Below are 14837 nucleotides of genomic sequence, written 5' to 3' on the forward strand. Positions count from 1 at the left end.
AGAACATTTCTTGGAGGGATAATGCATGAAACGTGATGGGTTTTGCTACCAAGCTGTGTAAGGCAGTGCTCAGCACATGCTCCTGACTGGTGACAAGTCCTGGACATGCACCCCGAGGCTGTTCACCCTTGTACCAGATGCTGCTTTCAGGACTGCCAGAGATCAAGGACAAGCATTGCAGATGGGTCTCACCAAAGCACTGGGGCATGTGGAGCGTGTCAGCCCAGTCAGGTGGAGGGCTCAGCACCATCCGCCCCTGGACCCACCAGTGCTGTGGGATACAGCAGCCCTTTGAAAGCCTCATTTTTCCTTTGAGCAGATCCCTCTGGTCTCATCCTCTGCCTCTTAAAACATGAAGCCATTCGGGTACAGTCAAAACGCACATGTCCCACGTTTTTCTTGCAGGAGGGACTAGGGGGATGGGGCTGAGAGCTGGGCCAGAAAGCTTGAGAATCTGACTCCTAACTCCACCGAGTAGAGAAGATGAGACTGGCACAGAGACCTGGCACTCCGCACCACTGTCACTTGGGATTTTGGCAAAAACACCTAGTTTTCTTGAGGAAACACAAGTGCCAAGGTCCAGTCCTGCTCTGAGGCCCATCCCAGCAGAAGGAGTAGCAGTGCTTGCCCCTTGGCAGCAGGGCAGGGACTAATCTGGTGTTTCTTCCTCCCATGCAGGACATGCCTGGTTGCTGAGCAGAACCGAGGAGCAGGGTCCTGTGGAAGGGCCTGGAAAGCTGGAGCCACCATGGGCTTCCCTGGGGAGTATGGGTGAGGTGGATTCCCTGAGACCAGCGAAGGACCAGTGGCACAAGGGCCAGGGGATGACCCCAAAGCAGGAGAATGTAGCAGCGAACGAGGTCCCATCTCTAGTTGGGCATTGGAGTGAAGAAGGGAAAGAAGCCCGAAAGAGCCCAAGGTGCAGGGATGAATATGTCATGCTGAGACACCAGAAGAGGCAGAAAGGAAAGGTCCACTGGAGAGAGACACTGCATGCAAACCAAGGCAGTGTGGGGGGCCTCAGAGGGAAGCAGGAGCCCACCACCAAGCGCAGGGGGAGAGACCACTCCTGCCCTGAGTGCAGGAAAAGTTTTAGCTGCCCCTTGCGCCTGGCTCTGCACAAGATAAAGCATGCTGGGGAGAAGCCCCATGTACGTGCCACGTGTGGGAAGAGCTTGACCAGCCTCTCTGTGCAGAGGATGCAGCAGCCACACGGCTGCACAAGGTGTGGGAAGAGCTTCAGGCAGCCCTCCAGTCTAGCCAGGCACAGGTGCATGCACGCAAGGGAGAAGCGTCATCCTTGCTCTGTGTGTGGGAAGAGCTTCATCTCCTTGTCCAAACTGGCTCGACACCAGCTTACCCACACGGGGGAGAAGCCACATAAGTGCTCTGAATGTGGGATGAGCTTCGCCCAATCCTGCAACCTGAATGTGCACCAGCGCATCCACACTGGGGAGAAGCCACATCACTGCTCTGTGTGTGGGAAGAGCTTCACCCAATCTTCCTCCCTGAATGTGCACCAGCGCATCCACACTGGGGAGAAGCCACATCGCTGCTCTGTGTGTGGGAAGAGTTTCACCTACCCCTCCCACCTGGCCCGGCATCAACTGATCCACGAGCAGGCGAAGCCACGTCAGTCCTCTGAGTGTGGGAAGCACTTCACCCATTATGGCAACCTGACCCAGCACCAGGGCATCTGCACCGGGGAGAAGCCACATAAGTGCTCTGTGTGTGGGAAGCACTTCACCCAATCCTTCTCCCTGACCAAGCACCAGTGCATTCACACAGGGGAGAAGCCACATCAGTGCTCTGACTGTGGGAAGAGTTTCACCTGGTCTTCTGCCCTGGTCCGGCATCAGCTGATCCACATAGGGGAGAAGCCACATCAGTGCTCTGTGTGTGGGAAGAGTTTCACCTGGTCCTCCGAGCTTGTCCGGCATCAGCTGGTCCACACAGGGGAGAAGCCACATCACTGCTCTGTGTGTGGGAAGAGCTTCACTCAATCCTCCTCCCTGACTGTGCACCAGCGCATCCACACTGGGGAGAAGCCACATCAGTGCTGTGTGTGTGGGAAGAGTTTCACCTGGTCTTCTTCCCTGGTCCGGCATCAGCTGATCCACATAGGGGAGAAGCCACATCAGTGCTCTGTGTGTGGGAAGAGTTTCACCTGGTCCTCCGAGCTGGTCCGGCATCAGCTGGTCCACACAGGGGAGAAGCCACATCACTGCTCTGTGTGTGGGAAGAGCTTCACTCAATCCTCCTCCCTGACCAAGCACCAGCGCATGCACACGGGGGAGAAGCCACATCACTGCTCTGTGTGTGGGAAGAGCTTCACCCAATCCTCCTCCCTGACCAAGCACCAGCGCATCCACACAGGGGAGAAGCCACATCAGTGCTCTGTGTGTGGGAAGAGTTTCACCTGGTCTGCCCTGGTCCGGCATCAGCTGATCCACATAGGGGAGAAGCCACATCAGTGCTCTGTGTTTGCGAAGAATTTCACCTCATCCTACAGTCTGGTCCAGCATCAGCTGATCTACACGAGAAAGAAGCCACATCAGTGCTCTGAGTGTGGGAAGAGTTTCACCTCGTCCTCGTCCTTGACCGTGCACAAGCGTATCCACACAGGAGAGAAGCCATATCAGTGCTCCGAGTGTGGGAAGAGCTTCATTCATTCCTCCTATCTTGCCAAGCACAAGCGCATCCACACAGGGGAGAAACCATATCAGTGCTCTGTGTGTGGGAAGAGCTTTGCGCGATCCTCCTACCTAGCCCAGCACCAGCGCATCCACAAAGAAGAGAAGCCGCGTCATTGCTCTTAGTGTAGGCAGAGCTTCGCCTACTCCTCCAGGTTGTGCCGAACACCAGTGCATCTACACAGGGGAGGAGCTACATGGGTGCCCTGAGTATTGGAAAAGCTTCACCCATCTCTCCCACCCCTCCTGGAATCAGCACATGCACACCCAGAAGCGTCCCTAGTTCTGCCAGCAGTGCAGGAAGGGCTTGGAGATGTCTGCCTGCTCAGCACCCACCAGTGCTGCATTCGGACAAGCACCCCCATGCCGGTGGAGTGCAGAAAGATTTTGTTCAGGCTGTGCCCCTTGTAGGGTACAGTGGGAATCCAGAGCCCAGAGGCTGGCCCACAAGGATTGATTGTGGGGAGAGTCTAAGAAGAAACACCTCAGGTAGAAGTCCGCCTCCATGCGGGGCAAGGAGAAGAGGAGGAAATGATCTTGCATCAGCCTTGGAGTCTGTGCATTCCCCATCCTTCTCTAAAAGCAAATAGTACTTCCAGGGGAAGAAGTGCCTTAACGGTAGGGTGCCCTCCCCAAGACAGCTGGCGTGAAATGACACCCAGGGACTTTCCGTGGCTGCCTCCCAGCTTTCTCCTTCCTCCTGGTCCAGGGCTTCTGGCATATGAGCCCCTGAGTTGCAGGGAGCAGTGCATTTCTGGCTGGGCAGCATTCCCTACCCTCCTCCCTGACCTCGCCTTTCCTCATCCCCACATCACCCCTCTCCCAGACCTGCACATGCCCAGTAGGGTCCGCCAGGAGCTGCTACTGCCACCCCCTGAGCTGTTTGTTAGACCTGACTCTACGCAATGCCCCAAACTAGGGAGGCAGTGGATCGATGCACAAATTGCTTGTCAACTGCTTTATTCCAAGTGGAGACAGCTTCGGGCCAGCTTCAATAAACGGGAGCTGCAGTGAATATGATTTCGTTTCATATTTATATACCTTGGTTGATGCTCATTAACGTTTACCCCACCTTTGTCTCTCCTTCGCTGCACCCTTAGTCCTTCCCACCTTAAGCTCCGCCTTTGTTTACGGCTTACTTCACTGGCACGCAGTTGCCTTTGCATGTCACTCATTTACATGTCTTTTTGCTATGAGCACTTGCCTAAACCCTGACCTCTGCTTCTCTCCGTCACTTGAAGTTTCTTGCTGATGTCTTCACCATCTCCAAGGTCTTGCTTGTGCTTTATCTCCTCATGATAGCTAGAGGTCTACATCTTGTTTCTTGTACACAGTGAGCTATATATCGTACAACAGTACTCTGTCGTGAGGATAATGCTTGCCTAAGTGTCTTGCAGTGTTACTTTTACCATACCTTTCTGCCTTCTGGTCAGCAGCTCTGCTAAGCCACGGGTTATTGCCTTTTATTCAGCTGCAAATCCAATGCTCCCCAAGATCCAAATACTGTCACCCCGACACTCTTCCCTCCCTCCCTCCCTCCTTCCCATTCTCTCATGACAGCCTTGCTAGCAAAGCTCCTGAACTGAACATGGTACCTTGTGGTTGGTGTCTGTGTCCTCTGCAGAGCTGTGCCGCGGGAACCCTCAGGCCTTTCCAGGGCAGATCTCTCTGACTTCCCAGACCCTTCTCTTTCACAGGATTCACTGTTACACAGAGCTTGTTGCTAACCCTGAGGAGCAGGAATTGGTCCCACTCAGGGCTTCACTCCCCTGTCCCGCTGTGCAGCCAGGACCCTGCCGTGTTGAATGAACCCTGGGCAGGAGGCAGTAGAGTCCCTTACGTGAGTGCAGTGCAGTAGGAGGGGTGAAGGCGGTGCAGCTGGTGGCAGGTCCTACCTTCCCCCCTGGAAGTATAAAAATATTCTCCTGGTGAAGTGCAGCACATTGTAATCTCCCACTCAGAGTACTGAGGCCTTCCTGAATGTGCCACAGCCATTTGACTCATGATGATACTCGGGACCTATACTGCTGCACAGCTGCCCAAGGGACCCCTGCATGCCTAGGGGACTGGCCCCTTGCTGGGAGTCTGGCACTACCGCCGCTCCCCGAAGGGAGGGAGGATTGCAGGGAGGGAGACCTTCCTCCCTTGCAGTGCCTGAGCTGTTCCCGTGTGCAGAAGGCAGGGGAGCGTGTTCATACAGGTAGCTGGGCTGCACACATGGGCTCCTGCTGAGATAGCTGCCTGAGGCTGCCCCGAAGTCAGGGAGCAAGGAAGGCGGGCCTGAGCGACAGACCCCATGCCCAGATGCTGGGGGCAGATGTCAGAGACAAGGGCCCACATAGCACAGCCTTTGCACCAGAGGCAGTTGCAGGACTCTGTTCCCCTGGGACAGGAGCGGGACATGATTGCTCTGAGCTGGCCGTGGCCAGGAGCAGAGGCAGCAGTGGGGAGCTGAGCCTTTGGCAGAGGGGCTGGGGTGGGACGTGGGGAGGCAGCTCCCCTGGATGGAGAGAGCAGGAGGGTGCTGAGGGCTGCAGGGCACAGGCAGACTGGAGGGCAAGAGGAGTGGTGCACTGTGGGCTTGGCTCCACAGCAAGGAGAAGTCCCCGCTGTCTGCTGAACTCGCCCTCCAGCGAGCTGCTGAGGAAGGTGGTTCGGTCATGTCTGGTGGGTTGCCATGCGATCCTTGAGGGCGCTGGTGGCGATGATGCTTACTGCTGGGTCCGGGCATTTTATCCAGGTCCCCGGGCTCTTTACTGAGCCCTGGGCTTCACCCCCTTGTGAAACCTGGCTTAAAGCTCTCTTCACTAGGTTAGCAAGCCTGTACGCAAAGATGCTCTTCTTCCCTGGCTTCGTGAGGTGGATGCCCTCTCTCTTTCTAGCAGAGCCCCTGTGGAGCACCGCCCCAAGGTTGAAGTAGCCGCAGCCCTGCCAGCAATGCTCTCGACGCAGCCACGTGTTCTCTCTGGGATGCGTCTGCGTTCAGCTGGGCCTTTAGCCTCGACTGGAAGGATTGAGGAGAACCACCTGGATGCCCGTCCCCTTCACCCTTGTGCCCAAAACCATGTAGTCCCTTTTTGATCTGCCCAAGGTTGTCCCTGGCAGTATCATTGCTGTCAACATAGATGAGCAGCATGGGATGGTAATCAGGGGGCCAGATGAGTCTGAACAGCGTTTTTGTGATGTCTCAGATGTGGGCTCCTGGCAGGCAGCGGCCTCCCCAGCCAGAGGTCAGGCCGACAGATGGATGTTTCCGTGCCCTGCAGGAGGGAGTTGCTAACCGTCACCCCCATTGCTTCCTCTTGGTAGTGGTCTCAATCCTCTTTCCCTGGCAGGGGAAGGGAGAGAGCAGGGCTTGGCCTCCCCGGCCACTGGAGTGGGCTCCTTTTTATCTGAAGCCAGGGCTTCATACCGGTTCTTCAGCTGGGCAGCTGCAGGCATAGAAGAGGAGCATTGCCTGTTGCCAGAGGTGACAAGCTGCCAGCTTCCACCTTCTAGAGTACCTGCGTCTTCCAGGACCATCTCTGGCTGGCCCATGTTCCCTAATGCTGGAGGTCTTTGTGAACCCATCTGCCTCCTCCTGCAGCGCCTTTACCTGATTACCGAGAGAATTCCCCAGGAGGTACCTCTTACCCCATAAGCCATCTGCGCCCCCACCCCGGCTGCCCCCGGCAAGGACCTGCCGGCTGCAGTTCCTGCAAAGCCAGACCAGACCTCAGTGGAAGCCTCCGTGGTCGGTGACCAAGCCTGGACACAGCTGCACAGGTGCAGGCAGAGGAAGAGCTGGTAGTGGCAGAGGCTTTGGCATTGCAGTGTTTTCCAGCCACCCTGTTGCTTCTCTTGCTAGGTCCATCTTTCTCTGCTGCTGCCTCATTGACAGAAAACCAGAAAGATCCCAAGTGAACGTGCGCTATCACAAGATGTAAAAACTTTAATCTGGAAAGGAGAAATTCAGCAGCATTTAATTGAGGTTTACAGAACTGTAAAGGGTTCAGTTAATGCTGTTCACACCACTTTTATAATGATGCACAGGTAAGGGGTAGCTCAATGTAAAACAAAAAGAAAAATAAAAAAAATTAGAGCCAGTAATAAAGTAATTGGTCTTCCTATTGTGGGTAGTTAGCTGTGGAGTTCAGTCACAACAGACTGCATCTGAAACTGTCTGGATTTTCAAAGAGCTGATGATGTCTTTTAGGCAAGCCAGAATAACAGTGATTAAATCGCATGCTTTGTTTTGTGAGCTGCTCTTACATTCCTTGTATAGAAGTCTCCCTTCCCAGTCTCATGTTGCATGACTGGCTTGGTGTTTAGACAGGCAGGGTTTGGCCTTCGGGGCTAGATGTGGGCCCTTGCCAGAAGTAAACTACCAGGTTAGACAGACTGGGTTTGCGATGACCAGGGATCCTGGTTTTCTCTGTTAAAAATCCCAAATTCTCTGATTTAAAAAAACAAACAAACAAAAAACCAAAAAATTCACTGATTAAAAAAACCCAAATACATGTTTTTCTGTGATTCAAATGAAACGCCACTTTGGCATCCTTTCGTCTATGGGAGATGGTGGATATTGCAGACTGTGACGTAGATGGTTTGCAGTGTTTCATGTGACTGAATAGTCCAGTCCGAGATTTGCATGCTCTGTGGCAGTGATTACAAATGTACATGTCATGGTTGTAGGCAGACAAGGTTCCCTGGGTGAATTTGATATCTTTTATTAGACCAAAGATATCAAATTCACCCAAGGAACCTTGTCTGCCTATGTCCTTAGACCAACACGGCTACAACCTACACCCCTGCAACATGTCATGGTTGGGCGGTTTGGGAGCTGCTTGCCTCCTACGGGCTCTTTTCAAGCTGTTGGAGCCAATTTCTGTTGTGGACTTTGATGCCCTGGTGGAGACGACACCACTTGTTACGATCGCTTGCCAAGGTTTCCCATTGGTCAGGATCGATCCCAGATGCCTTCATATCTCGCTTGCACGTGTCTTTGTAGCGAAGCTTGGGGTATCCTGTTGTTGCCTCCGGTAATTCCCCGTGTAGCATGTCCTTGGGTATGCGTCCATCTTCCGATCTTCTTCGATGGCCTAGCTAGTTCAGTTGTCTGTGTTTGAGTAAAGCTGTCATGCTTGGTAAATTTGCTGTTTGAAGAACCTCTGCATTGGTAACTTTATCTTGCCATTTGATGTTGAGTATGCAGTGTAAGCAGCGCAGGTTGAAGCTGTTTTACTTTTTCTCTTGAAGTGCTTGAGCTGTCCATGTTCCCCCCCACATACACGAGTGCTGAATATGCAAGCCTTGTACACTAGCATTTTGGTCTTGATGATAAGCTTTGGGTTGTTGCAGGTTCTTTTAGTTGGTCTGCTGAAGGTGGTGCCAGCCTTTCCGATGCGAACATGAAGTTCTTCATCCAGTGAAAGGTTGGTGGTCACTATGAAGCCTAGGTAGCCGAACTCTTGGACTACTGCTAGCTGGTTCTCATCAATGATGATTGATGGATCTTCCCTGTCCTAGTACAGTGGTTTTCTTTATGCTGATGGTGAGAGCAAATGCCTGACAAGCTCTTGAGAGGCAGTTCATGAGTTGTTGAAGTAGGTCTTTGTCGTGGACTGTAAGGGCAGCATCATCAGTAAATAGAAACTCCCTGATAAGCACCTTTCTAACTTTAGTCTGCCTTAATTTGTGACAGGTTGAAGAGTTGCCTGTCCAATCTTGTGTGGAGGTACACTCCACCTTCCATGTCTTTAAATGTGCAATGTAGGAGTACTGAGAAGAAGATTCCCCAAATCCCAAACCTATAAACATCTATAAATTTTGGCATTTGATTTTGGGTTTTTTATCATAGAGAATCAGGGCTTCCCCTGCCCCCTTTGCTCACCAAGACACAGGTCCAGCTGCAGCTGTGTGGTCCGTCCCCCCTGCCCCATGCCATTGCCCTCACTCCTGACTTGCAGCCCCCCACCTCTCCCATCCCTGTCAGTGCCCCTCAGTCCCAACCTGCCCCCCAGTATGTGGGGAAGGGGGGACTGTGTGTGGGGCAGGGGGTGTGAAGGCATGGGTGATGTCAGGAGGGCATGGGGGGTCACAAGCCCCTTCAGAGATCTCTCTGCCCACAGCAGGGCACCAGGCTGCAGTCTGGCGGGACTGGCACTGGGCAGGAGCCACCTCCGTGGCCCAGCAGTTTGGACTCAGCCTGGGAGGGCAGAGTGGGCCGGGGAGGTGCTCTGCACCAAATGGGCCTTAGTATGGTATAACTTGCAATGCTTTGCACCCTGTTTTACTCTGTACTAACTTCCTGAGTTAGATTCACAGCCCTGAAGTTTCCTGGCTCTTTTCTAGAGCTTCTTTTAAATATCAGAGTCACATTGGCAATCCCCCAATCCTTTGATAGCAAGGCTGTTTTTTGTGATAGGAGGCATGCTACAGTTAGGAGTTTGGTAGTTTCTGATCTGAGCCCCTTCAGTGGCATTCACCCTAAGGTCCTGAGTCCTGGTGATTTGTTACTGTTTAGTTTATCCATTTTCTCACAACCTTATCTACTAAAACCTCAGTTTGGGTTAGCTTTACTGATTTGTCCCTGGAAAGGTTTCTTACTATAGTCAAAGTCCCTTCCTGCGACTGGTTTTAAGCTGCCTCTCTCCATGGCTGACCTTCCACTACAGCTCCAGAGGACCAGGACAGTCCTAGAAGAACAGGGCCAGAAGGAACCTCAGGAGGTCACCCAGTCCAGCCTGCTGCTTTTGGCAGGAACATCCCTGTCTAATCCATCCAGCCAAGCGTTATTCTGACCTGCACTTAAACTTCCACTGAAGAAGACTGCACAGCCTCTCTAGGTAATCTGCTCCAGTGCTTAACCACCTTCAGTGTTAGACTGCCCTTCAGTTTAAATCTCCCTGGGTGCTGTCTAATGCATCTGTCTGCTAGCACAGGCAGCGATGACCGTAGCAGGTTGTGGGGCCTGGGAGAAATCAGCCTGTGTGGGGCCTGGACATGGCAGGGGAGGAGGGAGGGTGGCAAGCGGCCAGACATACAGCCGGCCTGTCTTCGCGGGGCCCCCCAAAGCACAGGGCCCGGGGCAGTTGCTCCAGTTCACGCCCCGCTAGGGACAGCCCTGAGCACAGGAGACAGGTCAAGCTCCTGTGAAAATCTTGGCTCCCTGTGGGAGCTTCTCACAAGGGTTTGTTGATCATGAGTGCAAAACTCAGCCCTTTGACTTAGTTCTCCTTTGATTGCTCCTCCCGCCCCAAGAAGGGACATTTCTTCTGCTGGCTGACAAGAAAAAGAAACAGTCTTTTCAGTTAGTTGCTAGATGCAGCTTCTGTAGTGGAAGCTGTCAGTATGTGGAATTGTGTTTGAATGGAGGCGTTGAAGTGTTCTGCGTCAGGTTGTGTCAAGAATCGCTGAGGTAGCCTGCAGAGAGGAGAGCTATTAAACACAAAAGCTGAACATTGACAGCTGTGTCATGTCTGGCTGGAGACTGAAGGGAAGAGGAGAGTGGAATACGACTTGGGCTAAGGCAGGGTCAAACTCATCTGGCCCACAGAGCGTGGGGCTGGTCCACAGCCCGGATTGAACCCCCAGGCCAGCTCCACACATCAGAGCCAGTGTGCAGGGCTGGGCAACTTCATGTAATGTGTGTCCTGAACCAACCCTGCCTGCTGCACACGGTATGCACCAGCACCGTTCCTGGGCTTGTACATAGAGCTGGCATTGGGCGCATGCTGTGTGAGGTGGCCGTGGCCGTGCCCAGGGGCAGATCTATATGCTGAGAAGTGGAGTGCAGGTGTTGTGGCACAGGCGGTGAGGCACATCATCACACAAAACACAACGCACATTATTCTTCAGTTCCAGTTCTCCATGTTCACTGATTTGCTAGATTATGTATTAAGTTTAAAAAACTACAACAAACAAGGCACAAATGGTCAAAAGATATCATGCAATTAGTCCCGTGAGTAGCCATTATAGTCAAACGTACATCTCTTATTCAGATTCATAAAACAAAACCTAGCCTTCTTGAGTGTTGTGATACTGCCTCCAGTACTTCAGTGCATTCAGCCCTGTGTGCCACACGCAGCATGCGCTGGACTGTCTCTGCACGCTGTCTCCGGTGCATAGGGACGGTCTCCGAGACCTGATCTGGCCCTGGAACAAGTGCACAGGGCTGGGCTGACATGGTGCCACGTGCAGCGACTGCCAGACTGGCTCCACAAACAGCACTTTTGGTCAGTCCGAGGGCGCCATCAATCCCAGGGCGCCACAGCCAAATTTGGCCCATGGCTGTATCTTTGAAAATAAATTAGATTAATTAATAAATGAAGTTAAAGAAAGGAGAGTTATGACTTGGTCACGGTGTGTCTAAATCAAAACAAGGATCTAGTTATTAGGCAACATTTTATCTGCTCTCTGGTTTTCCAGCCCGATCCCATTTGTCTTGTACTTGCCCTGCCTAAGTCTTTGGTTGCAAACTCTTTTGGGAGCACTTTTATTCTGTGTGCACAGTGCCAATGCAGTTAGTGCAGGGGTGGGCAACGTATGGCCTGTGGGCCAGATCTGGCCCTCCAAATGACTTTATCCAGCCTATGACTGCTCCTCTGAAGGAGAATTGTATCTGGCCCATGGCTGCCCTGGCTTTCCGTGCTTCTCACTCTTTTCCCTTCCCCCTGCCAACCGGCTACAGCAGCACCAGCCATTCCCCTTCCCATTGGCCTGCCCTTCCCTGCCCTCCAGCCCCCAGTGCACACTCCCAGGCAGGGGACACTGAGCCCCTGGCCAGGCTCCTGCCCATCGAGGCTGCCTGCTTGCTGCTCCAAGCCTGAGGCTGTTCACAGACCAGAGAGCCCGGCCCCAGCAAACGTCACTCTCCACTGGCAGGGGTGAGGGCGCGGGGGGAAGAGGCTCAGGAGCTGCGGGTTATCCAGACTCTGCCGGGTCAGGACCTGGTAGGGGTGTAGGCGTTGCTAACATGATGCCACGCTGTGTTCCCTCACAGCTTTGGGCTGCACCATGTGGGCCCAGCTGGAGTGGCTGGTGCAGCTCCTGCCCAACCCCAAGCCCTCAGCAAGTGGCCAGGTCAGATGGGAACCATGTCAGATGCACCCACATGCCCCGAAGTGGCACCTGGGCCCAAAGTGGTACAGCATGGCACTGGCCTGGCCATGTGCCAGAGACTTTGGGCAGGGGAGGGGATGCAGGGAGAAGGACTGGAGCTGTGGGTTATCCGGGCCTGGCTGGGCCGGTGGCACACTCTGTTTACCCCTTCTCTCTGCACCCGATCCCCCGCCCTAAGTCCCCGGTACATGACCAGGTCAGGCAGGAACTGTGCCAGCTGTGCCCACGTGGCCCAAAGTAGCATGTGGGAATACAGGACAACATTGGCCCAGCTGTGTGCCAGAGACTCGGGGTGGGGGGAGGTACAGGGAGCAGGGGGGGACAAAGGTTAGCTTCCCCTAACCTTTGTTCTCTCTGCCCTTGGATCGGTGGCAGGTAATTATTTGGGCTGCAGGGCCACTTAGGGAGTTTGGGTGAGCTGTTGCCAGGGGGACCTGGCCCATGACAGTTTACCCAAACTCCCTAGGTGGCCCTGCAGCCCAAATAATTGCCCGCCCCTGAGTTAGTGCATGGGGACTCAGTAGGTTTCTTTAGCCCTGATGCTGGGAAAATGAATGGCTGCAGTTTTTATCTAAGGATAGATGTCCCTGTGCTTGGTTTCTATTTTCCCCCACCAGTTTGGAGATACTGTCCCATTTAGAAGTGGAGAGTGAGTCTGCCAGCCTCAGACATGCAAATGTGAATTGGAGCCTCCAAGTTACAAGAGTACATCTCTTTTTGGAGTCTCTGTATTTGCTCCGGTGTTTCAAAGAATGAATTTCAAGGATTCGGAATTGTTTCCAGCCACAGGAGTGAGGAAGCTAGCGTTTTGACCGAGTCCCCTAAGGCCTTGCTTTTTGGAAGGAAAAACAAGCCTTTGATTTGGTCTAGAATCACACTGTGAGACTTGGGGTGAGGCAAAATGGGAGTGAACCGGGGCCATCTGGGTGTGATGCAAGTCAGGCTGAGGCAGCAGCTTGACTTGGATGTCTCTGAAGAGAAGACATGACAAATGCTTTTAACTACAGAATCAAAGCGTGCTTTCCCCTTTACTGTGCCAAGTGGAGTACAAACAGAAGGGCAGAGGGGAGTAAATAGGACAAACTGCCTCCCCTCTTGTGGAACAGGATAGGGGCTGGATCTGGATGCAATCAAAAAGGAGAGAGCTGGGCTAAGGGTGGATTCAAAGACCACACTACCCTTGAAAGCACGGAGGGAGCTGCACGCAACTGCCACCATCAGTGGCTCAGCGGGTCTGAAAATGAAGAGCATGAAGGTCAAGGGAAGCTGGGTGTGGAGCAGGGTGCTTGTGCCGGAGTTGTGGGACCAGGACTGCCCGTGGCACCAGGGCTGCCATGCACAAAGTTCTTACTGACACAGCAACCTTAAAACTCTGGATTTTGTGCTGCAACGTGGAGCAGAGTTACATCAGCTGGGCGGAGAGGTGTACGTGCTCCTGCAGCCACAGGGAAGAGCTGGGCCTGACGTTACGTCAGCCGCAGGGTAGCTCTGTCTGTGCTGCTGGAAGGGATGTGGCTTGTGCTGCCAGGACCTCGGATTGGCGGCTGCTGAGTTGCATCACGCCTCGGCCGAGCTGGCAGAAATTCGGTCTGTGTCAACTCCTGGTTTCACAGCAGCTGCTGCTTCTGTCTGAAATCTTTCTCATCAGGCTTTCAGCCGGAAGTGTCAGGTACAGAAGCCTCTGCACGGCACACAGTGAGTGGCACCTGCACGTGATGCTCTTGCTATGTTGCTGCTTGCTTTTGCCCTGCGTTCTGGATAGCGAGCTCAACTGCTTGACTATGCCAGGGAGGGCACTGGTGTTTGCCCCCGTGTCAAAGCTTGTCCCACGCAGGTCATAGAAGACCATTGACCAGGGATTGGGGCCTGATCCTAAATCTACTGCAGTTGGCTATTTGATTGTAGGCATATTGCTTAAACCGCTCCTGCCAGTTTTCCCATTTATAAACAGAAATAATGCTTAACTTGCAGCAGAATAGTCTTGTCTATGAGATGCTTGAATTGAAAGCGCATTGCAGAACCTCACCATCCAAATTCTCTAATGGAAAAGAAACATGTCTGTTTGGGGCATGCTTCCTATTCTGCACTGTCCATTTCCGGCCAATTTAAACCATTAGGAAACCTGGGCAAACTTTTATTGACTAGCTGCAGGTCAGATCAAGCTTTCTTCTGAGACCTGTTTTTGGGTGATGATAACTTTGTTTATACAGCTAGCTTTAATAGCTGACTTTTCTCATTTGTCTTGGTGTAGAGCAGGCTGTCAAGGCAGTGATTCTCAGGCAAGGGAGTGTGGCATGTTGGGATGCCTTGAGATCCTTTCAAGTGTCACAAGGTGCCACACAATGTTAGCAGTGTAACTACTGATAGTGAAGGGGGGGGGGGGGCACAATTTGGCTGTCAACCTTTTTTTTTTAGTCCCAAACCCCTAAAACTGGGGAATGGATCTTGCTGTCTTGCAGCACCTTCAGATCCCACCTGAGGCAGCGGCAGAGATGGGATGAGGCGCCGCTACCTGGCCACGCTCTGTTCCTGGTGCTCAGGTGGCCTCTGGCCGCGGGGGGAGCTGCAGCAGGCTGTGCCTGCTGATATTGGGCTGCCGCCTGCTGCTGCTGGTCTGGCCACAGGAGTATCTGGAGCAGCAGCAGCACAGCCACCTTTTGTGGATGCTCCACAGACCCCCCAGAAATTGGGGGGGGGGGGGCACGCGTCCCCATGTGTTCCCCGAGGTGTCGCCTGTGCTGTTTGGTGTTCAAACATGATTCAGAAGATAAACCCAGAGATTCCAACCAGGAATTCAGAGTGTTAAAAACATTGTGGCCTGTTGTTGTCTTCCTGAGTTCTTTTCAGCAGAAGACTTGCTGTTATTTTTCTGCAGTCAAATAATGAGTGAAAACTAAAAGCTGGCATTTTCTGAGGTGTACCTCAAGTTTGTGGAAGGGTGTCTCGCATCTAAAAAGGTTGAGAACCACTTAAGGAAAGGATTAATTTTTTTGGTGGCATGTGGCCCTTAAGGTTACTTGCTGCACCTGAAACAATTGGGAC

At 53.0% G+C, this 14837-nt stretch overlaps 2 protein-coding genes across 2 annotated transcripts in view; both read left to right on the forward strand.

Moving 5' to 3' along the window:
* The first annotated feature begins 551 nt into the window (after positions 1–551).
* Positions 552–3692, forward strand: LOC132249263 (zinc finger protein 883-like). The gene has a single exon (XM_059723873.1). It carries the CDS (start codon positions 768–770, stop codon positions 2817–2819), a length of 2052 nt encoding a protein of 683 aa, XP_059579856.1. The 5' UTR covers positions 552–767; the 3' UTR covers positions 2820–3692.
* Positions 3693–9139: 5447 nt separating this feature from the next.
* Positions 9140–14837, forward strand: part of LOC132249276 (delta-1-pyrroline-5-carboxylate synthase-like) — a 31508-nt gene continuing 25810 nt past the window's right edge. The window contains exon 1 of the mRNA XM_059723908.1: positions 9140–9520. The gene's annotated coding sequence lies outside the window, so the exon portion shown is untranslated. The remainder of the gene's footprint in view (positions 9521–14837) is intronic.

The sequence above is a fragment of the Alligator mississippiensis genome, chromosome 1 (genome assembly GCF_030867095.1).
Source record: "Alligator mississippiensis isolate rAllMis1 chromosome 1, rAllMis1, whole genome shotgun sequence".
NCBI lineage: Eukaryota > Metazoa > Chordata > Crocodylia > Alligatoridae > Alligator > Alligator mississippiensis.

Bases quoted from the DNA above. Each gene is read 5' to 3' on its own strand.
- LOC132249263 (XM_059723873.1), top strand. From the start codon at position 768: ATGGGTGAGGTGGATTCCCTGAGACCAGCGAAGGACCAGTGGCACAAG.